Source organism: Dioscorea cayenensis, chromosome 20 (genome assembly GCF_009730915.1).
Source record: "Dioscorea cayenensis subsp. rotundata cultivar TDr96_F1 chromosome 20, TDr96_F1_v2_PseudoChromosome.rev07_lg8_w22 25.fasta, whole genome shotgun sequence".
Taxonomy (NCBI): domain Eukaryota; kingdom Viridiplantae; phylum Streptophyta; class Magnoliopsida; order Dioscoreales; family Dioscoreaceae; genus Dioscorea; species Dioscorea cayenensis.
In genome coordinates, this window is record NC_052490.1 from 29,045,163 (window position 1) to 29,066,450 (window position 21,288).

Consider the following 21,288-nt stretch of genomic DNA (forward strand, 5'->3'; position numbering starts at 1 on the left):
GGATCGAACCTCATAGCCTACGCACGAGTGAGTGCATGTGGGCTCGGGCCAGCTTTTGCTTCCCCACACGTGCACGTCCCCTGCCTTGCTCGCTTTCTCAAAAAGAAAAAAAGATGAATAAAATAAAAACTATATATATATATATATATTTTCTTAGGAGAAAAATAAGCATGTACATGGTGCATAGGTAGAGATATCTGGTTATTAGTGATGGGTAAATTATCTTAAGTAGGTATTGTACTATTGTCAATTTTTATTTTGAGCATCAAATTTCAATTTGTATCATTTTAATTACTTTGATGACACGGTTATTGGAATTGTCTCATCAGTAGCAATTTGCAGCATATATACCGTGTCATCAATGATGTCCATGTGGCTTACAGTAGATAGTATTCTGAATACAAATTGAAGTTTGATACTCAAAGTTCAATATATTTCTCCTATTAGTGACCAACCCAAGTTTGTTTTAAGCCTGAAACGTATAAAATATACAAAAACAAATTAGAAATAAGAGCTATATATGTAAATAATTTTTAAAAATCAAATTCATAGGGTATTATCAATACGTCTGAAAATGAAGTATATGGGTGATAATATATATTTTTCAAAATACAAAAAAAAAATCCTTAATTTAATCAAAATTAAAAATGAAGAGTGATAGAGCATATGGATAACACAATATCAAATGATTCAACTGTTTGTAACACTGCCACAAAGAAAGGGCCCAATTGAAGAATTACAACTGGTTTATCCTATTTTGACGGTCCAAGTCGTAGCCACGTGTAACAATAACATGGGACGGATGCATCAGATCAACGGTCCAGATTCACGAGATTGCACCAAAAGCGCAACAAACGAAAGCGAGACGGTGACTGATATCTTCCATTTCAGTTGCTCTTTTTCTTTGCGCCTTTCATGGCAGCGCAGCAACACTCTCTCCATTGCTTCAGAGCTCGAACAGCCCCAAGTTCTTGTCTTCGATCCTTCGCTTGTTGTTTGATTGATCGATGCCAATGGCGTCGGAGGCCTGCGCTGTGCTTCTCGGCAGTGTTGGGCCTGTTGGTCCTGGCTTGGGTTGCCTGAAGATGCCCCCAGATCGACCTCTCTTTGCGTCTTCCCAACGGTTCCTCTCCATCTCTTGCAAGATGAGGCAGAGGAATCTCGGGTTTGCGTCTCCTTTCTATGTGTTCTTGTTTTTCCTTTATCATCCATGATGATGATCTTAATCGATTGATGGAGTTGATAATCTTTTGCGCTGTTGATTATTCTTGGTTTTTTATTTGATTATGCTTTTCTTATTCTTTTTTATTTTGATTTATTTTATCATGGATCTGAGTTTTTTCTCTGGACCTTGTTTTTTGAGCTTGGGTTCCTCATTCTAATGTTTTTTTTTTTATGGAAAAACTCTGATGAATGTGTATATTGAACTATGTTATAGTCTTTGACTGTGAAATATGTTCTTAAATTGTTTCTTAGTTCTCTAATTTCATTTCTTATTGCGTGGATCTTTATTTCTAGTGGAGTTTATTTGATGGACTTTTGTTTGATCGTGCATTGTCCTGGAAATTGCTATTTGGAATGTGCAGTTGCTGGATTTGGTGTTTGATTTCTTTGATTTAATGGATATTTTTTTACTGGGTATGATGAATGTATGCTTGATATGACTTAACTGTGTTGGTTGTCATATAGTGTTTGGCTTGCTTGAACTTCACTTTCAATGCCTTTCCATGTGAAAGCTGTTTGGTTATCTTTGTTGCTTTTGAAATTTTGTATTTTTTTTAGCTAAGTTCTTTTTCTAATAGAGACAAATTTAAGTCATACTGGAAGAAATGTGAATTTTGATCCATATCCTTCTTTCCTATACATACATCTGTATATATATTCACACACACACACATGTGGGCGAGCGCTCATAGAAATTTTATACACAAAAATGACGAAGTTCTTTCATGCATAGTCTGTCATCTTTCTCTACTGGGTTTCCCTGCCCAGTCATTCAGGTCACCTTTTCTGTTTAGCTATTTTGTTTTTGATTCATTTAGGGTTAATTAGATTTAGTTATCTTGTTCCTGCATTTGCCAGAACCTCTCAGTGGATTAAAAAAATCACTTCTGCATAGCATCTCTTACATGCTTTTCCATGCATGTTGTGAAGTTCAGATAGGTTGTACAAAGGATATTGTTTGAAACCAGGCAATTTAATTTTGGGTTTAAATGCTTTATTATGGACATTATTTTTATTCTTTCTTCATTTGATACGGATTTTAATTTTTGCAGCTCCCAGCCAAAGAGGCAGAGAAGCAAAAAGTTTCCACCTAAAAGCTCTACGGTAAATATGAAATCTCAGTCTAATGATGATGAAGACAATGGAGCTCAAGATGCTTCTGGTGGTCATCAACTAAATTCTGACTCCCGTACTCTTTCCAGTGCTAATGGTGATAGCAACTCTATTGCCATGACAGTTGAAACATTGCCCTCTGCAAACGATGGAGTTACTCAGGTAGTGTTAAATATCTACATTTCTTAGTCGTTTTCAGTTGTTTTTGATAGTAAGATTTTAGTGATAATTTGTCTTTTTGATATTATTTTGTATACTGTTCTAGTAACTTCATCTTTATATAAAAGTAACTCTGTTGATGTGCAGATCTCTTTGAATTTTGTCTTACAAATTGGAACAGACTTCTTCCAATTGTTTTATGCTACACTAAAGACAATAGTAAAAAAGAATATTATACAATAACCACAACAACAGCTGCACTTTAACATTAACACAAATAACAACAATTTACCTCAGCCAACTTTGATAACAATAATAACAATGACACAGCCATCTCTTATCTCTGTATAACAATTCTATTCTAATGTACTCATCTCATCCCAATGGATAATTCTAGAAACATTTCAATTCAGAGATCTTGAACCAGCTTAAAGTTTTTAGAGATTGCTGAAGTTAATGTCTTATGTTTCTGTTCTCTGCAAAAATTTGTCATAAGTATGTTATTTTAACTTTCAAGGTAGGAACATATGGGAGCATGGTTCGCTGCTGAAATTTTAAAATTGATGGATGTATGGTGGGAAAGTAAGTTTCAAATGAATGATGTTGAAGGAATTGGATGCGGTGACTCATTGGGCATTTATGTTCAAGTAGTGGTTATATGTTATTCATTTCTTTGAATTTGACAATTGAGGAGAATAGCAGGTTAATTATGAGAAGCTTTGGGATTAGGAGGAAATTTATGAATTATATGTAGTTGGACTAGAAGTAATCTTGTGTGCTATTGTTAGTATAGAATGTAAATGATCCAATATTATGGTAGTCAGACTTAAATGACAAGGACTAGTCTATTGGAAAACATGCCATGGAGCAACTGCACTTATCCAATATCTTTTGTATAGATGTTGAAGTAATTTATAGAAATCACTATTAGATTTCATTTTCATATGCTAATAACTTTTAGAGAAATTTTTTATAATAGGAAACTCTATCATTCTCTACTTCCACAAATTTCGCATGAAAATAGTGATAAACTATTTAGTTTGAAATTTTCAAAGTAAAGAAAATTGTGAGTTGTAGCTAAACACATCATTACCTTTCCTTTAATTAATCACTATGTTATTCTTCTTATAGTGCTGATCATCTCGATATCAAAACCCACAATCCTCTGAACCAAATTTGTAAACTTTTTTTGCCATCCACTTCTTAATTGTGTCATCATTGTCGCTAAGTTAAAGTTTTCTATTGTGACAGTTGCCGGAGAAATTGAAAATTTGGATATAGGTTGCATATTACCTTTCTTTTTCAAACGGGAAGCCCATTTTCTTAGCTAATGCTAAATGTTTCTGTGTTGAAGCCTTGGGATTTAGTTTCCATTTATCCATAAGTCCTTTTCACAGAGACCACAGAATGATGCTTTTTGGAATTTGACTCCAAACTTTGTAGATTCTATGAAATTCCATGTTATCTGGGATTTCCTTTGAATTCATGTTCAACTATGCAGCATAATCATGGTTAGGTTTTCTCGTGTTCTGAATTTAAGCATGAATTGTTTCTATATCTTTTTAATATTTATAATATGATGTTATATGTGTATTAGATAGAAAAAGTTCATGGACGACAAATTCCAAGTGTTCGTCTTGAAGATCTGATAGCAATGATCAGGAATGCTGAAAAAAGTAAGCACTACATCATTATGTTACGGAACTTGTAATCTTCTCTTAGTTTTCTATTGTTTCATGTAATCTAACCATGTAACGGTTGTTTTGGTAGATATATTGCTTCTCAATGAAGCTCGTGTTCAAGCATTGGAAGACCTTGACAAAATTCTTTCAGAAAAGGAGGCTTTGCAAACTGATATAAACAATTTAGAAATGAAGTTGACAGAAACTGATGCAAGAACCAAAGCTGCAGCCCAGGAGAAGATCCATGTAGAACTTCTTGAAAATCAGCTTGAGAAACTTAAGGATGAAATGACCTCAAATAGATTTTTAGGTGAAAAGCATGATTTACGTGACAATGAGGAGAAACTGAATTTAGATTCTGTTACATTGGGTGCAAAAAACTCTCCTCTAGCTCAGGAATTGAGCACCCTGCATAAGGAGAACATGCTACTGAAGGATGATATCCAGAATCTCAAGGCGGAGCTTGATGATGTCAAGGAAACTGAGCAGCGTGTATTGATGCTAGAAAAGGAACGCTCAATTTTGGAGATTTCCCTTAAAGAGTTGGAATCTAAGCTTGCAATTGCCCAGGAAGATGTTTCAAAACTTTTTGCTGTGAAATCTGATTGCAAAGCTTTATCAGAGAAGGTAGAAAGTTTACAAGGCTTGCTTGATCAGGCAACTAAACAAGCTGAACAGGCAGTCACAGTTTTACATCATAATCATGAGCTTCAAAGGAAGGTTGATTTACTAGAAGCTTCCTTGCAAGAAGCAATTGCAGTTAATTATTCATCTGAAAAAGCTCTAAAATACAATGAGCTCTTGGAACAGAAAGTTAAGTTACTGGAGGAGCGCCTTCAGATATCTGATGAAGAAATAAATTCTCACATTCACATGTATCAAGAATCTGTGAAAGAATTTCAAGATATTGTTGATAAACTAAAAGAAGAAATCAAGAAAAAATCACTTGAAGAAACAATGGATGATATGCCATCGGAGTTTTGGAGTCGTTTGTTGCTTACAATCGATGGTTTGTTACTTGAAAAGAAAATATCCTTAAATGATGCAAGTTCGTTGAGGGAAATGGCATGGAAGAAAGATAATCTGATACGTGACGCATATTTGGCTTGCAAGGGAAAAGTTGATAATGAAAATTTGTCTTCATTCCTCAAACTTGCATTGTCCAGGCCTAGGTGATTTTTCCTTTTTTTTTTTAATCTTCTGAAAAAATGCCCATAGTTGTACTTGTTTTAGGAGAATATTATGTATTAAATACTCTGTTGTTTGATGTCATTGTTCTTAAATCTCCATTGATGCAGTTCTGGGTTAAACATCATTCATATCGCTGCAGAAATGGCACCTATTGCAAAGGTAAGGTCATTTTTTTACCTAATCAAATATAACAATTGATATATATAGTTCTTGATCTGTGAATCATGGGAACACATATTAGAACCTATTTATTTACTTTCCTTTTCTGTGTATCATATATGAAAATTTTAACATACCTATTCTCTTGATTAATATTCGGTCTGAGCCAGGTCAGGTTTCAAATTTGCTGTTGATATAAAACAGTAAATGTTATTCATGGGGGTGGAATGGTATATTTAACTTCTATTGAATTGGGAATGGAGTATGGAAACATCTGAGAATGTTAAGTTTTCCTGAGAGAGAGTGGGAGGGAGGGAGTATGGCCGGGAATGGCATATTAAACTTCTTTCTGAAATGGTAATGGAGTATGGCAACATTTGAGAAAGTTAAGTTTTCCTGCTTTATGCTGGATGCAATAAAAATCCATATAATCTGTTCTTATTTTTGGAAAGTCCCATATCTCCTTGAGAATTTATAACATTTGAGATGGCTGTTCTCTGTGTTTTGTAATTCTTTTTGTAGGGGTAAGAGAGGCTTTCACCCTAATGTTAGAGATGATTGTAATAACCAGGGGCATCAATATCCAGTGACATGATCTTATCCATTCTATGGTTTTTAGTCCCGGGAATTAATAATCATGAAGTTCATAATTTTTGGTTGTAAATAGATGCAAAAGATATTGTGGTTTCTCTGATAACTCATACTGATATTTCCTTGAAAATATAGTTTGTAATTTTAGCAAGGTTCAGCGCCCTCAAGAAAAAGTTGTATAAACACTTCCATCTTGCTGGCTAGCTTGACAAATCTACTGATGCTTGAAAGTTTGTGAATCTTGATGAGAGATAAAAGTTCATTGTTATACATAATAATAATTGATCAGCATGTAGAACAAAGAGATTGACAGTTTCTTTTTTATTTAATTACTAAAAGGTATTGTACTGCCTACCATTGTACATAAAGTTATAAAGATTCTCTAGTTTAATACTTGTATGAAATTTTTGCTTCTTTACAGTTAACGGACTTTTTTGTCATGTAAAATTTGTTTCCTCAAATTACTGCTTTTATGATCTGTTGGTTCCTGGAGGACGTTACGGGCCATTTTTGTTATTGCAATTATGATAGTGCTAGGATCAGTTGGATGTGTATATATAGATCTTGCTTACCACTGTTTATTAGTTCAAACTTCATAGGAGTTTTAGTCCCATGCCTAAAGTGCTACATTATTGCTGCTTTTCAATTGTTGATCCTCAAGGTTGGAACAAGATAATATCGTTCAAAACTTTTATCATTTATTGCAAGTCTTTGATAATGCTTGACAGTCTCCTTGTTTCAATGTTTATAGATATATTTTCACCAAGATATTAGGGTGATACTGTTTCATTCAGTTTTTTCTCCTATTTTACCATCAGATAGACTTCATGGCTCATTCTGTCATTTAAATTCTGTTATTTTTCCTATTAGATAGACTCCATTGTAGCACATACTATAATTTTCAATATGCTAATTTGCATTGCTGGAACTTCCATTTTTGATTCTTAGTAATATTTTAATTAAATTTCAAGTTCTTTGTATGGCTGGAGCTTCTATTTTGATTACTTGCTTATCTCCTAAATTCTTTAATGCTTGGATTTTAAGGTTGGCGGTTTAGGTGATGTTGTTTCTGGCCTTGGTAAAGCACTACAGATGAAAGGACACCTTGTTGAAATAATTCTTCCTAAATATGATTGCATGCAATATGACCGTATTTGTGATCTTAAGGTATATTATTTCCTAATTGTTCATTTTACTCCATGAGAGAAATCTGTTGCTAGATCACTAATGTGTAACTTCATATCTTGAATTTTATTCCAGGTCCTTGATGTAGCGCTACAATCTTATTTTGATGGGCAGCTGTTCAAGAATCAAATTTGGGTTGGGACTGTTGAAGGTTTATAATCTACTTATATTTTCTTGTATATGAAGGATCTTTTATTTGTAAAAGAAAAATATATACACACACATACGCTCATACTCGTAAAATAATGAACATGCAGGTCTTCCTGTCTACTTGATAGAGCCGCTTCATCCTGCAAAGTTCTTCTGGAGGGGACAAGTCTATGGAGAGCATGATGATTTTAAACGTTTCTCATACTTCAGCCATGCAGCACTTGAGTTGCTTTATCAATCTGGGAAGAAACCCAATATAATCCATTGCCATGACTGGCACACTGCTTTTGTTGTATGTACCATGACCATTTAACTTTGTCATATTGTGTTCACATGGACATTCAAATAAAAAAGAACTACAGAACTATATTTTCTCCAAGTGATGTTTATTACTGAGAAAAACCTTTTGGTTTCAGGCACCGCTTTACTGGGACATTTATGCAACAAGAGGTTTTAATTCTGCTAGGATTTGCTTCACTTGTCACAATTTTGAATATCAGGGAGTAACATCTGCTTCAGAATTGGCATCGTGTGGCCTTGATGTTCACCACCTACATAGACCAGATAGGATGCAGGACAACTCTGCACATGATAAAGTGAATCCTATTAAGGTATTGCTGTATTGGATTGTATGTTTTCTGCTTGATGTATCTGCTGTATTGGAAGTTTCTATATTCCTTTTTCAGGGAGCTATTGTGTACTCGAATATTGTTACAACTGTATCACCAACTTATGCTCAAGAAGTACGCACTACAGAGGTAATAATAACCTTTCTATTAGATTGTTATTTGCGATATTCTTCTGTGGAGCAAGATTATTCATTTTGGTATGTAACATTTTATTCATGATGCTTTACTCTTATCCTCCATTTAGACAACATAATGCATAAAGTGGTTACTTCCAGACATAATGGTTGGCCTCATTTTGTTTACTATGATTTATCAGTTGCTACCTTTTTGACTCCTAGGTTTCATTTTGTTTCCAGGGTGGCCGTGGACTGCAAGAAACACTGAATTTCCATTCGAGGAAATTTGTTGGAATTCTTAACGGAATTGATACAGATGCATGGAATCCTTCTACAGACATGTTTCTAAAAGTTCAGTACAGCCCTGATGATCTTCAAGGGAAAACACAGAACAAAAAAGCTTTGAGAAAATATCTAAATCTGTCTACTTCAGAGGCCTTTAGACCATTGGTAATGTCCTTTGTTCTTGTACAATCAATCATTCTTTATTTTCCTTGATTGATCTGATTAATTTGGCAAGTTTTGGTTTATGATGAGGATGGTATTTGTCTATTTTTAATTTGTCTAGACTCTTCCTTGTGGTTTACATTGTGCTAGCTAAAGTGTGATGGATCTGGATCATGAGCTTGGTCCTGCTGGGTTTATTGTGCTGTGAACCATTTTGATTGACAAGTTGAGATATGTTACGTATGCTTGTCATTCTGTCGTAATTATTAATAACCTTTTGTTTATGATTCAGACACAGTCATGATAAGTTGCCTTTTATGATCTGCTTTAGAAGTTACCTGTGACAATATTCTTTCCTCCTTTTACTAGAAAATATCTCTTCAGAACTTGAAATTCAAAATTTAAATTAGGCTATCAAGTCATTCGTAGATTTTACTAACATTTGCCATTTCCATTTAGATTTTGTTCTGCTGCTATCACCTGCATCAAGTGTTCTGACTCTTGTATCAATTTTTTGCAAATTATTATTGTGATTGACCGTCATGGCAGAACTTGATTTTTTTTTCAAGGTTTTCACCGACTTTTCTTCATTTGCTGTTGTTTATCTTCATTTTTAACGCGTTGAATCATTGATAATTTGCGGCACAGGTTGGGTGTATCACAAGACTTGTACCACAGAAGGGTGTACATCTCATCAGGCATGCAATTTATCGAACACTGGAATTAGGGGGGCAATTTGTGCTTCTAGGTTCAAGCCCAGTACCTCACATTCAAGTAATTTTCTTTTTTGTCAAAATAACTCAGCATGTGAACCCCTTGTTGAGAAGATATATTTCTATAAAGTTCATGTTCTTAAATTAAAAGTAATCCTTTATTTCCTTGTGTTTTCTGTTGTAACTTTAGGTTTTTGATAGCTATAAATCAATGAAAAATAACTTCTGTCTGCATAATTGCGAATGAACCCTTGCATGCTTGTTAAAAATATTTACTTTGATTTGAGTAGGTCTTGACCGATAAATTTTCATTGCAGAGGGAGTTTGAGGGTATTGCTAACCATTTCCAAAGTGACCCTCATGTTCGGTTGCTACTAAAATTTGATGAAGCCCTCTCACACACAATATATGCAGCTACCGATATGCTTATTATTCCATCATTGTTTGAGCCCTGTGGACTTACTCAGGTATTGATCTGCTTCTCATGAAATTCAAGAACATCAAGCTAGTAGACCATCACTAGTTAAGCAAGCATCACATGTCATTTGAACTTCTTGTAGTGAAGTGCTTGGTATGTTGCATTGAATTTTTCTTTTCCTATTTTTCTATTACTGTGTGCATTCCTCCTTCCCCCAAAAGACGCTGTAACATATATGACAATAGTTTCTGAGGTTAAACGCCAATTCTTTTGAAGTTATTATAACTTAAATCCTTGATCACTCTGCTGCTCGCAGATGATAGCTATGAGATACGGTTCTGTGCCGATTGTGCGGAGCACTGGTGGTTTAAATGATAGGTGCTTTATCATATTTTTTTTTTCCCCAATTGTTAAGACATGGCAATTTATCAAGATTTATTATTCCTTGATCATTAACTCGGTGTTGTTTATCAGTGTGTTTGATATTGATGACGATTCAGTTCCATTACAATTCCGTAATGGGTTTAAGTTCACAAGACCAGATGAACAGGTTGGTAATATTTGATCATGATTCTGTTCCAGTACATTACCATAGTTATACTAGTGGATTCCTCAATTGGCCATCTTTCTCATTCATTGGCCAAATTCTTAGGGACTAAGCGAAGCCATGGAAAGGGCAATTAATTATTATTTTAGAAGTCGAGAAAGTTGGCAGCAGCTTGTTCAGAAGGTAATGAGAATGGATTTTGGTTGGGATGCTTCTGCTGCACAATATGAAGAGCTCTATGAAAAGGCTGTGGCTAGAGCGAGGGCATCAAAAAATTTGTAATTCTCTTTCGGTTCTTGATCCTCTCCCTCTTCTTAATTGGGCATGCTACCAATTGGTTTCCCAAATTCATATCTGTCTTGCCATGCTATAAGATGGGTTACAGCTCTTGGTTCTGATTCTCTGCTCTTTGCTGATGAGTGCAAAAGCATATGTCTACACACAATGCAGGATGACTTTTTGCAAGGAAACTTGGCATAGTTGTGGGGACAATATTCTCGCTGTTGTAAATGTGATCACAAGTTTGCCCTTCATGTTATACACCTGAGAAAGAAAGCAATATGTTAAGTGTTGATTGAGAAATTTCATCATTATCTTGGGATTCTTTGTAGTACCAGACATTCAACTCTGTAGTAAGTAATGCAACTTCACTGATGAAATAAATATAAAATTGCAGGACTTCACTGAGTGTTAAATTTCTTTAATCCATGATTTTATTTGGAATGATACTTGTTGTTTGCCTTTCATGGCAGCTGTTTCAAAGCAAGTCAGGAGGCTCCAAAGTCTTTCATTTTAAGGTAAGTGGCATCCTCTTCCTCTAAATCTTATTATTCTTCTTGTTAGACCTTGAGAAGTACATAATAGAAAATCTATTTCTCAAGTTTAGAAATATTACTGTTAATCTGTCAAATGTTTTCATGATTCCTCTGTGCTTTACTAGTTACCTTGCATTACTTTTCATTGTTCACCTTCGGCATCAAGTTTTTCACCTTTCTATACCAATGGATATATCATCCTAGTATGATTGGCCAATTTTTTAGCTTGAGTTCCCAGCCACTAGTCACACGACAGATTATATGTAGAATCGCACAATTTCTGGCTTATTAGTTTGCAACCTAAGGAACACAGACAAACGTTACATAAACATTGTTGAAAATAAAACTGCTGGTACAGAGCTCAATATTTTACATTGCCAACACCAATCTCAATCCACAAGCACAAGATTACAATGTCCAAGATGATTCAGTGCTGGTGGAAAAGATGGAGCGGCAGACAAGCAACATCCATTGCTCCTCACTCATTTGCCAGGGACGAAGTTGGTGGCATATGCCCAGGCATTGTTGTTGACGGGATCGGCTAGGTGGTCGGCCAGGTTTTCCAGTGGTCCCTTTCCGGTGACAATGGCCTGAACAAAGAATCCAAACATGGAGAACATGGCCAATCTACCGTTCTTGAGCTCCTTCACCTTCAGCTCTGCGAATGCCTCTGGGTCATCGGCAAGACCCAGTGGGTCAAAGCTGCCTCCTGGGTAAAGAGGGTCAGTGATCTCTCCGAGAGGGCCACCAGCAATGCGGTATCCCTCGACGGCACCCATGAGAATAACCTGGCAAGCCCAGATGGCAAGAATGCTCTGAGCGTGCACCAGGCTAGGGTTGCCTAGGTAGTCCAAGCCACCCTCGCTGAAGATCTGTGCACCGGCTTTGAACCACACTGCCTCACCGAACTTCACACCGTTGCGTGACAGCAGCTCCGGGAAGACGCAGCCAAGTGCTCCAAGCATTGCCCAGCGGCTGTGGATGACCTCAAGCTCACGGTTCTTGGCGAAAGTCTCAGGATCTGCGGAGAGACCAGCAGTGTCCCAGCCATAGTCACCGGGGAATTCACCGGTGAGGTAGGATGGTGGCTCACCGGAGAAGGGGCCGAGGTACTTGACACGGTCAGGACCGTACCATGGGCTGCCAGAAACGGGCCTGGGCCTGCCACCAGTCTTGCGCATGGAAACCCGGCCCTCACCAAAGATCTCAGAAGCTGTTGGGGCAACCTTCACTGCCTTTCCGGCGAGGGAAGGTGAGGAGAGGGCCATTGTGGCTGCCATTTCTTCTAGACAAGGAGGAGTTTGTTTGAAGAGAAGGTTGTAGCAGTGTGAGATGATGAGTTAGCTGAGGGGGCTACTTAAAGGAGATGGAGATGTTGTTACTGGTTAAGATGTTTTATCCAGTGAAATCTGAATCTCTCTTCTTATTGGTTGAGTATTCAAGGCTGTTGTGTTACTGGACCACTAGGCGTTTCCTCAGCCACTACTTCCACATCAGCTGCAGATTCTTGGTATCAGTTTGCATTTGCTGATTGGATGGTTGAGTCTTGTTTGGATATTTCTGAAGTTCTGACGCCTCACAGCCACACACTGCTGAAGGTTGGTTCTGAGTATATCTTCTGATGATAATAGCAACATTTTATCTATTTTTTAGCATTTTGAATTGTTGATTTGTTTCTGTGCACTCTACAGCCTGTAAATGATCCGGAGCAGGTGCCCTATTTGACACTTTTGTCTTAGGGTTTAGGAATAGATCCAGATTAGTTGATTTATCCTGAGATAAATTTGTCAATAAATTATCTGGTTTTATTCACTGCAGATAACTTTAGTAACATGATGCAAAGTAACAATGAGCTTTGAAAAGTACTGTAAGTGTAGGATTTCACCAGATTATTTAGGTTTTTTAGGCACTGCAATTAACAAAGTGACCTGCAAAATGGATTATAGAATCTTGCCTGTTTGAATATACACAGCAGATTATTTCTTCTTACTTAGCCTACTTTCTTGGATTGGATCAAGCTCACATGATATTTACCATCTCCGGTGATTAGATAGTTTGTGGCATCTATACCGCTGAAATTAATGATCTCACATTTAGTGGCTAGAGAAGGGAACTTTTTCTTCATCTTATCCAGGTGAGTGTAATAAATAACATGATATCTTTTAGCTTTTTGTTTTGAGAATATATATATATATATATATATATATATATATGAGGGTTGGTTATCTAGTGAATGTTTATAAATACATTATTTACGGACGTTTGTTCTTAACCGTTGGATTGAACCCAGCTATTTCATTTGAATGTTAACAATGTATAGTAAGATAAATAATACTCTTATGAATAGTTACATGATAAATAATATTTACATCTTAATCATTCAATCATCACCGCAACAGTAATATAACACCGTTTCATCCGTTAAATTTCATTTGCACCTTCTTTTTTTTGCCATCGCAGATGATGAATCGCCTATACACACACATGTAATCACAGGCAAAGAAGCTTATATTTGTGGAGAAAAAACATGACATAATTTTTTTAATGATCAAATTCAAAAAGAGTTAGTGTTACTGCTCAAGGATTGTTGTATTAATCATGTCTCTTGTTAAAATGGTACTCTAGAATTATAATTCCTCGTCCATGCATTAATGCATGAAGGTCTTTTATATCATTTTTATTCTGAAAATTATGTACATATCAATAGAGTTTTTTCCTCAAAAAATTCCATAATTTTGTGAGCAAATTAGTCGTTCAACCTTTGGAAAAGACCAATAGATTCCTGCGGTTTTTGAAAAGAACCTTAAAGACCAATATATATATATATATATATATATATGTAAAATATAGTAAAATGATTGGAATGCCTGTATCTTAAAATTTAAGGCTTTTAAGCTACTGACATTATCCTTAACAGAGATTGATTAAGAATCAAACAGCCCTCTTAATTGCTCAAAACAACAGCAATAATACAAATAGTGGTACACATCTCAGACAGTAGCAGATAATGTACAATGCAAGCACACTCTCACTCACTTGCCAGGAACAAAGTTGGTGGCATAAGCCCAAGCATTGTTGTTAACTGGGTCAGCAAGATGATCAGCCAAATTCTCCAATGGACCCTTTCCTGTCACAATGGCCTGAACAAAGAATCCAAACATTGAGAACATGGCCAATCTACCGTTCTTGATCTCCTTCACCTTCAGCTCCGCGAATGCTTCTGGGTCATCAGCAAGACCCAGTGGGTCAAAGCTGCCTCCTGGGTATAGAGGGTCAGTGATCTCTCCGAGAGGGCCACCAGCAATGCGGTATCCCTCGACGGCACCCATGAGAATAACCTGGCAAGCCCAGATGGCAAGAATGCTCTGAGCGTGCACCAGGCTGGGGTTGCCCAAGTAGTCCAAGCCACCCTCGCTGAAGATCTGTGCACCAGCCTTGAACCACACTGCCTCACCGAACTTGACACCGTTGCGTGACAAGAGCTCTGGGAAGACGCAGCCGAGGGCGCCGAGCATGGCCCAGCGGCAATGGATGACCTCAAGCTCACGGTTCTTGGCAAAGGTCTCTGGATCAGCGGAGAGACCAGCAGTGTCCCAGCCGTAGTCACCAGGGAATTCACCGGTGAGGTAAGATGGTGGCTCACCGGAGAAAGGACCGAGGTACTTGACACGGTCAGGACCGTACCACGGGCTGCCAGAAACGGGCCTGGGCCTGCCACCAGTCTTGCGCATGGAAACTCGGCCCTCACCGAAGATCTCAGAGGCTGTTGGGGCAACCTTCACCGCCTTTCCGGCAAGGGAAGGGGAGGAGAGGGCCATTGTTGCAGCCATTTGGTTTTGAGAGGTGGTGGAATTAAAGATTGAAGGATGAATTAATATTGAAGGTTGGTGAGTTGGAGATGGAGGGAAGAGTGGTTTAAATAAAGGGAGTGGAGGGAAAGGAGGATAGAAGTTCTCATCTCATGGCTATGTTTTGCTTGAATTTGATTGGCTGGTGGATTTATGAATGCTCGTGGCCTTTGGATTGTGTACTGGCTCACAACTTTGGATGTTGTATGGGCGACCAAGTTAGCCACTGGTATTTTTGAATTAATAATTGATGCCAACTCACTCACACAAATTGATTAGGTTTCCAATTTCCATATATGTTAATAATCAATAACTGTTCTAGTTATACGTACGGATACTCAAAATAATGAAAATGCAGACATATGGTTAATTATTGCATTATATTGGATAAAAACAAAGCATTATAAACCAAAATATCTTCCTTTGATGATAAATAAAAGAATTTTTAGATGATTAATTACTTAATCAACTATTCTCCTAGATGTAAATCCACAAATCTTTTGTGGTTAATCTTGGATGTATCTAAAACCAACAAAACTATTAATGCTGGTAAATTACTATTTCTAATTCAGCAACTTTTTGTGGTTTAAACACTACCTTCTGTTAATTTGATTTAAGATTTGATCTCCACTATTTTCATTTTTTCATTTATTCCGGTCATTAATATTTTTTTTAATGTATGTTTAATGACATGCTTTGAGAATTGTATTCTTTATAGTTATTTTAGGAAAATCATACATTTTAAAATTTAGAGGAGAGTGGGTGATCTTATTTTGTTGGGTTATTTTTTTAGTAGGGTACCTTATTATGCCATTGCTTCATTTTGAGCACTTTTTTTTAATTCGTATCAAAATGTGTCACACCCACCCCTTCTACTGAGGTAAATGTGGCACCCATCAGTTAAAATTCCCTTTTAACTGAAGCCCGACACCTGCTTTTTAAACAAAATCGAGACCTACAAATCACAATTTACAACTTTTACACCAACTACGAGGTTCAAATACATAAATATCAGTGAATACGATAACTCAAATTTTGCAGTACTAACCGCTACTAAAGATCACAACAACAATAAATAAAAAGAAAGGAAGAAGGACCCACTGCAATCCCCGGACTCAACCCGACTAGCTCTATAGTCGAGCGGTGATCTACTAGGGTCCCACGCTCCTGCAACTACAAACGACATTCGGTTGGTCGGTAGTGGCTTAATAATTTCAAATACTTAAATCATAGATATATATAGTATATAAATACCAACTTCTCAAATAATTTTTCCAACTTTTTTTCAAAAATACCGAATTTTTAGCAAAAATACAATCTTTAAAGAACTCTTGAAACATAAATTCAACATAAATCAACATCAATTTGATTTTTCTCGAGAAAACACAAATTTTGTGAGAGTCCGGTCTCATCACGATTCAAAAAAATATAACATAAATCTCAAATTCAAAAATAAAGCGATACCCAACACTCACCCAAAGATAACATGGTCAGAAAACTCTCTAAACCCTCGCGGTGGCCGCGGCTAGGGTTCGAGCCGTCGAGGAACTCACGTCCCTAACGTTGACCCATCGGTTCACCGGTCGGTGACCCCGGCTACCCGATGAATATCCGATCGAGGGCTCTACACTCCCCACCCGAAGCGGCCCCTCGTAGTAATCAACACCCGGGTCCACCACGCCACCTCTAAAGGCGGCCCGTGGGGACCCACTCTGCGATGAGTCGGGCCTTAGCCCGTCACCATCAAAACCATCAAGTAAATACTGAATAATACCATCGATATAAATCATATCACGGGATCCTTTTCGGGGACAAGTATTCACATCACGAAATAAACATTATTTTTCCACAAAGCCGATGCCAAAAGTATAACCATGCATAATACCGAGTAAAGATCCATGATACCATTCCTATACCGGGAATGAAAACCAATTCTACTAACAATGCCGATAAAACATCTTTTAATATGCTCACATGGTTTTCGTAAATCACTCCAAATCAAAAGCATATATACCCATCAAAAAAATAAATACAAGAATTGAATAATTAAATCACATATACATGTATTTTTTTACTATTCACAAATACATATAATTATACAAAAGCGATGTATCAATACGGTTATCATGGCACATCGTAGGGAAAATAAATATAAGTATATTTCGACCTTATACGCTAATTAAACATGATAAAATGAAATACTTAAACATTTATTTCCAAAATACTAGCCATTAAACAATTATTTCAAAAATAATAATAATTAATCAATTATTTAAAATAATAGCCACTACCAAACTCACGCGTGTCCTTGGGTTCCTTGCTGAGCACTGGAACTCACTCCCAAGACCCGAACAACACCTAATAGAATAATATAATAAAAAAATAAATAACATATTTAAACTCAAAAGAAAATACAAAAAAATAATAATCAACTCTCTATTGGGCCCACTCACTCCAATCGGTTCAAACCTGACCTTGCATAATCAAATTGGTCTCCAATTGCACTTAAGCCAACTCAATTTGGACTAGACCATTCTGGACCAACCTGAACCATCCTCAATTCCACTGAACCAAGCTCAAATTCACTGAACCAAACTCAATTTCACTGAACCAGGTTTAATTAAACCAATCAGCCTTGAACCAACTCAATTCTTATACAAAATATATTGAACCAACTTGGTTCAGCCCAAAACCCTTAGCCCAACATCCAAACCAAACCCAAATCAACTTCAACTAATTCAATTCAACCAAACCATTCAAGTCCAACCACACTCAACTTGATTTAATCAAACCCTGACCAGATCAATTCAATCAAACCCAACCAATTCAATTCTCATCCAAACCCAATTCCAATTCAATTAAATGAACTTGGTTAAACCAAATCAAACTCAACTCAATCAATTCAATTCAATTCAACTCAACCAAATCAATTATAACTTGGTTTGATCCAACCAAATCAACTTGGCTAACTCAACCAATTCCAATCTAACCATCATCATTAACATCTTAATCATCATAATCATCAACTTAATTAACTAAACCAAACCCTAATCTCGGTGCTACGATGAATTGCTACGATGAAAACCGAAAAATCTCATCCTTCATTCAAGCTAGATTCATCACAAATACTGATGATTTTTTTCAACACAAATTGAAGCAACAATCATCTATAACCATTAAACATGTTTTTTCCTACTCAAATCCATCATTATCTTCATCAAATCCATCAAATACACATATATACATGCATACATACACTCATTCATCAAAAATACACCAAGAAAAGCTCTTTACTAACTAAAACCATCCTCCCGTGAAAGCTCACTCCCGTGATCTCCCATCCCCACCTCAAATCTCCCAGTTTTTTTCTCCTCATTTCTTCATTTTTTTATTTTTATTTTTTTCTTCTCAGGGTTCTTGTAGCACAAAGATGGAGAAGAAGATGAACAATTTCTCAAACCCTAGATTTTTTTCCTCTAAATTACATTTTTCAGCCGAAATTCACTTTCAATCCCTCCAAATATATTTTTCTTACAAAACAGTCCCTGAAAAAAACTCACCAATGATCCCTGAATTATGAAATAGTATTCTCAAAAGGTCCTTTCAAATTACCCAACGGTCCCCAGGTTATAACACAACATTTTTTTAAAAGATCCCTTCCATCTTACTTTTTCAGTCCTCGGTTTCCATAAACATTTCATGTCCATCCTTTTTCATTTATTTTTTTAACCCAAAAAATTTTTTTAAAAAAACTTTTTACATTTAAGTCCTTGTTCTTTCCGCTTGGGTTTCTCACCAAAATTACTCTGTACAAAAAAAATATTACTGCAACTGTAGTAATACCCTGAATATATTTTTCCAGTAATTATCCAAAGGTTCAGGGTATTACAAAATGAGCATTTGAATTTAATTTGCTTTCACAGGGAGGGCACTGATGCTATTCCGGTGATTAAATGCTTACGTGTCCACCGGAGATCTCACGTGGACTCCAAATTTCCACATCACTTGCGCACGTGGAATGGCCACGTGGACAACTAATCCACTTCATCAAAAAACCGCCACGTCAGCCTTCTTCTCCCTTTTGACTTCTCTTTCTTCGCGTTCAGAGAGAGAGCGAGCTCCCCTTGTTTGCCCTAACTATCTCCCTATTGTCCATCTTCTTCTCCTCCTTGTTTGCTAAGGGAGGCGAGTACCCAGAGAAAGTAGAGCGGTGAGAAACCGAGGGAAATAGACCACCTCCATAGCCCTCGCGAAGAGACCGAAGAGGCCCATGTATCTAGAGCCACTTGTTCATAATTTAGACCAAGCGATCTCCCCCTTCTTCTCCAAGAGAGCCTTTGATTTATCTCCCTCTTCTTATCATGTAAATGGACAAATAAAATTTGGACACAGAAAATATCATAATTGTGAAAGTTCTGCTAACAAATTTATCACGAAGTTTATCTACCATTATGAGGGTAATCATTTATAATTACAAAGTATAATCAATGGCTTAAACTTCAAGCGAATCACTGTGAAAGTCTGGACAAAGGTTAACCATTGGCATTGACAAAACTGGACAAAGTACCTGGCTATATGCAGGTATATGACATTTACATAATATGTGCAGCATATACAGACATATATTCAAACCAGTTATACATTACATTTGTTTTGGAGACAAGGAAATCAAGTGTGAGACACAATTATGGGAACAAACATTTATAATTCATTCATTTAGCTTGTTATAACAAAATTGCCTGTGGCTCGAATACAACCTTAAAACATAATATCACCATGTCACAACAAAATTGCTATTAGGCTCTGAGTACATCCTTAGAATATAATTACATGCTGTCATAACAAGAAATATCCAAGAGCAGCATCTTTTTTTCAAACATTCCCTTCATCACTGTAAGCAATCCTGATAAGTTATGGAATCCATTGTTTCCTCTTTTTGGTTGCAAGATCTGAATTTACAGGATGTTTTTGACCTGTGTTTTTCTTTTGCAATGGTTCTGCATGAGTCTGTTCCACCAGTACTAGGTTAGCTTCAATTATGCCCTTCTTTCTTTGTCTCATTGTTTCAAGTTTTTTCCTTTCTGGCCTCCTTTCTTCAGCATTGTGTGCATCATGCTCTTGTGTAATAATACCCTATATTATTGAAGAACATAAATACTTAAGAAAAATGCTCCCTGGTTTCTCACTGTCTACTTTCTATTGGAACTCTGCTCTTTCTTGGCAAACAAGGAGGAGAAGAAGGTGTATGCTATGGGATAGTTAGGGCAAACAAGGGGAGCTCTCTCTCTGCGAACACAAAGAAGGAGAAGAAATCGAAGGAGAGAAGAAGGGGCTTGGGCTGACGTGGCGGTTTTTTGATGAGGTGGATTAGTTGTCCACGTGGCCATTCCACGTGCGCAAGTGATGTGGAAATTTGGAGTCCACGTGAGATCTCCGGTGGACACGTAAGCATTTAATCACCGGAATAGCATCAATGCCCTCCCTGTGAAAGCAAATTAAATTCAAATGCTCATTTTGATACGAATTAAAAAAAAGTGCTCAAAATGAAGCACGGGCATAATAAGGTACCCTACTAAAAAAATAACCCTATTTTGTTCTTTGAGGGCATGTTTGGTTACGAAATATAAAAATATAGCATAATTTTATTATGCAAGAAGTGCAAACAATTATTACAGAAATTATGACATGGCATATTTTATTTTTACAAAATCAGTATTTGGTTACCAAAATAAAAAATTATTGCATAAATTACTAGATCAGTATTTGGTTACCAAAATAAAAAATTATTGCATAAATTACTAGATATTTTATTTTTACATAATGAGTGTTTGGTTTTGCATAATAAATACATAATAAAAATAGCCGTTACATTATAACTGTTGTAAATATAGCCATTATAATTTTCCTCTATTTATTTATACACAATATGACTCCTTTGCAACTACACATACCCTTTTCAACATGGTTTCCTTAAATTTTTGGAGGAAAAAAATGAAGAAGATGATCTATTAATGCTTAGCATTTGGCTGAGACAATGTCCAGCAATTTCCAAAGGTAAAGAACATCACACATCCATTCTTACAGGTGCTACATTTGTACAAAAAATTTTTGAAGGTCATGAGAAACGTTGCAAAAGAGAATTTCTTATGGAGCCTTATATATTTCAAGCATTGGTTAATCGTTTAAGCGAAAAATCTCTCTGCAACTCAAAACGGACTGTAATACCCTGAACCTTTGGATAATTACTGGAAAAATATATTCAGGGTATTACTACAGTTGCAGTAATATTTTTGTACAGAGT

General features: G+C 36.4%; 2 protein-coding genes across 3 annotated transcripts; one reads left to right on the forward strand and one right to left on the reverse strand.

Annotated features, from left to right (window-relative positions):
- The first annotated feature begins 876 nt into the window (after positions 1-876).
- On the forward strand, positions 877-11,647 carry LOC120251481 (probable starch synthase 4, chloroplastic/amyloplastic). 2 transcript variants are annotated; one of them, XR_005533420.1, is made up of 17 exons: positions 877-1,165; positions 2,277-2,499; positions 4,094-4,172; positions 4,267-5,350; positions 5,477-5,528; positions 7,164-7,286; positions 7,380-7,455; positions 7,562-7,746; positions 7,871-8,065; positions 8,141-8,212; positions 8,440-8,649; positions 9,295-9,420; positions 9,677-9,826; positions 10,094-10,155; positions 10,252-10,327; positions 10,430-10,956; positions 11,077-11,647. XR_005533420.1 is itself a non-coding variant. In XM_039259996.1 (16 exons), the coding sequence occupies exons 1-16, from the start codon at positions 1,008-1,010 to the stop codon at positions 10,604-10,606; spliced, it is 3,048 nt and encodes a 1,015-aa protein (XP_039115930.1). In that variant the 5' UTR covers positions 877-1,007; the 3' UTR covers positions 10,607-11,003. The 2 variants fall into 2 exon arrangements, 1 of the variants encoding a protein (XP_039115930.1); XM_039259996.1 differs by lacking the exon at positions 11,077-11,647 and having other exon boundaries at positions 10,430-11,003.
- LOC120251402 lies at positions 11,445-15,007 on the reverse strand. Its single transcript, XM_039259930.1, has 3 exons — positions 14,176-15,007; positions 12,626-12,757; positions 11,445-12,480 (listed from the first exon to the last, which is right to left on the reverse strand). The coding sequence occupies exons 1-3, from the start codon at positions 14,967-14,969 to the stop codon at positions 11,622-11,624; spliced, it is 1,785 nt and encodes a 594-aa protein (XP_039115864.1). The 5' UTR covers positions 14,970-15,007; the 3' UTR covers positions 11,445-11,621.
- Positions 15,008-21,288: the final 6,281 nt, after the last annotated feature.

What these genes read in the sequence shown, in the direction of transcription:
- LOC120251481 (XM_039259996.1), top strand. Translation starts at nt 1,008, where the DNA reads ATGCCAATGGCGTCGGAGGCCTGCGCTGTGCTTCTCGGCAGTGTTGGG. An exon ending in ATAAAGTGAATCCTATTAAG is followed by an intron (nt 8,066 to 8,140) that starts GTATTGCTGTAT and finishes TTCCTTTTTCAG; the next exon opens with GGAGCTATTGTGTACTCGAA. An exon ending in ACTGGTGGTTTAAATGATAG is followed by an intron (nt 10,156 to 10,251) that starts GTGCTTTATCAT and finishes GTTGTTTATCAG; the next exon opens with TGTGTTTGATATTGATGACG.
- LOC120251402 (XM_039259930.1), bottom strand. Translation starts at nt 14,969, where the DNA reads ATGGCTGCAACAATGGCCCTCTCCTCCCCTTCCCTTGCCGGAAAGGCG. An exon ending in ACCAACTTTGTTCCTGGCAA is followed by an intron (nt 12,758 to 14,175) that starts GTGAGTGAGAGT and finishes TATTATCATCAG; the next exon opens with AAGATATACTCAGAACCAAC. An exon ending in AATCTGCAGCTGATGTGGAA is followed by an intron (nt 12,481 to 12,625) that starts GTAGTGGCTGAG and finishes CCCCCTCAGCTA; the next exon opens with ACTCATCATCTCACACTGCT.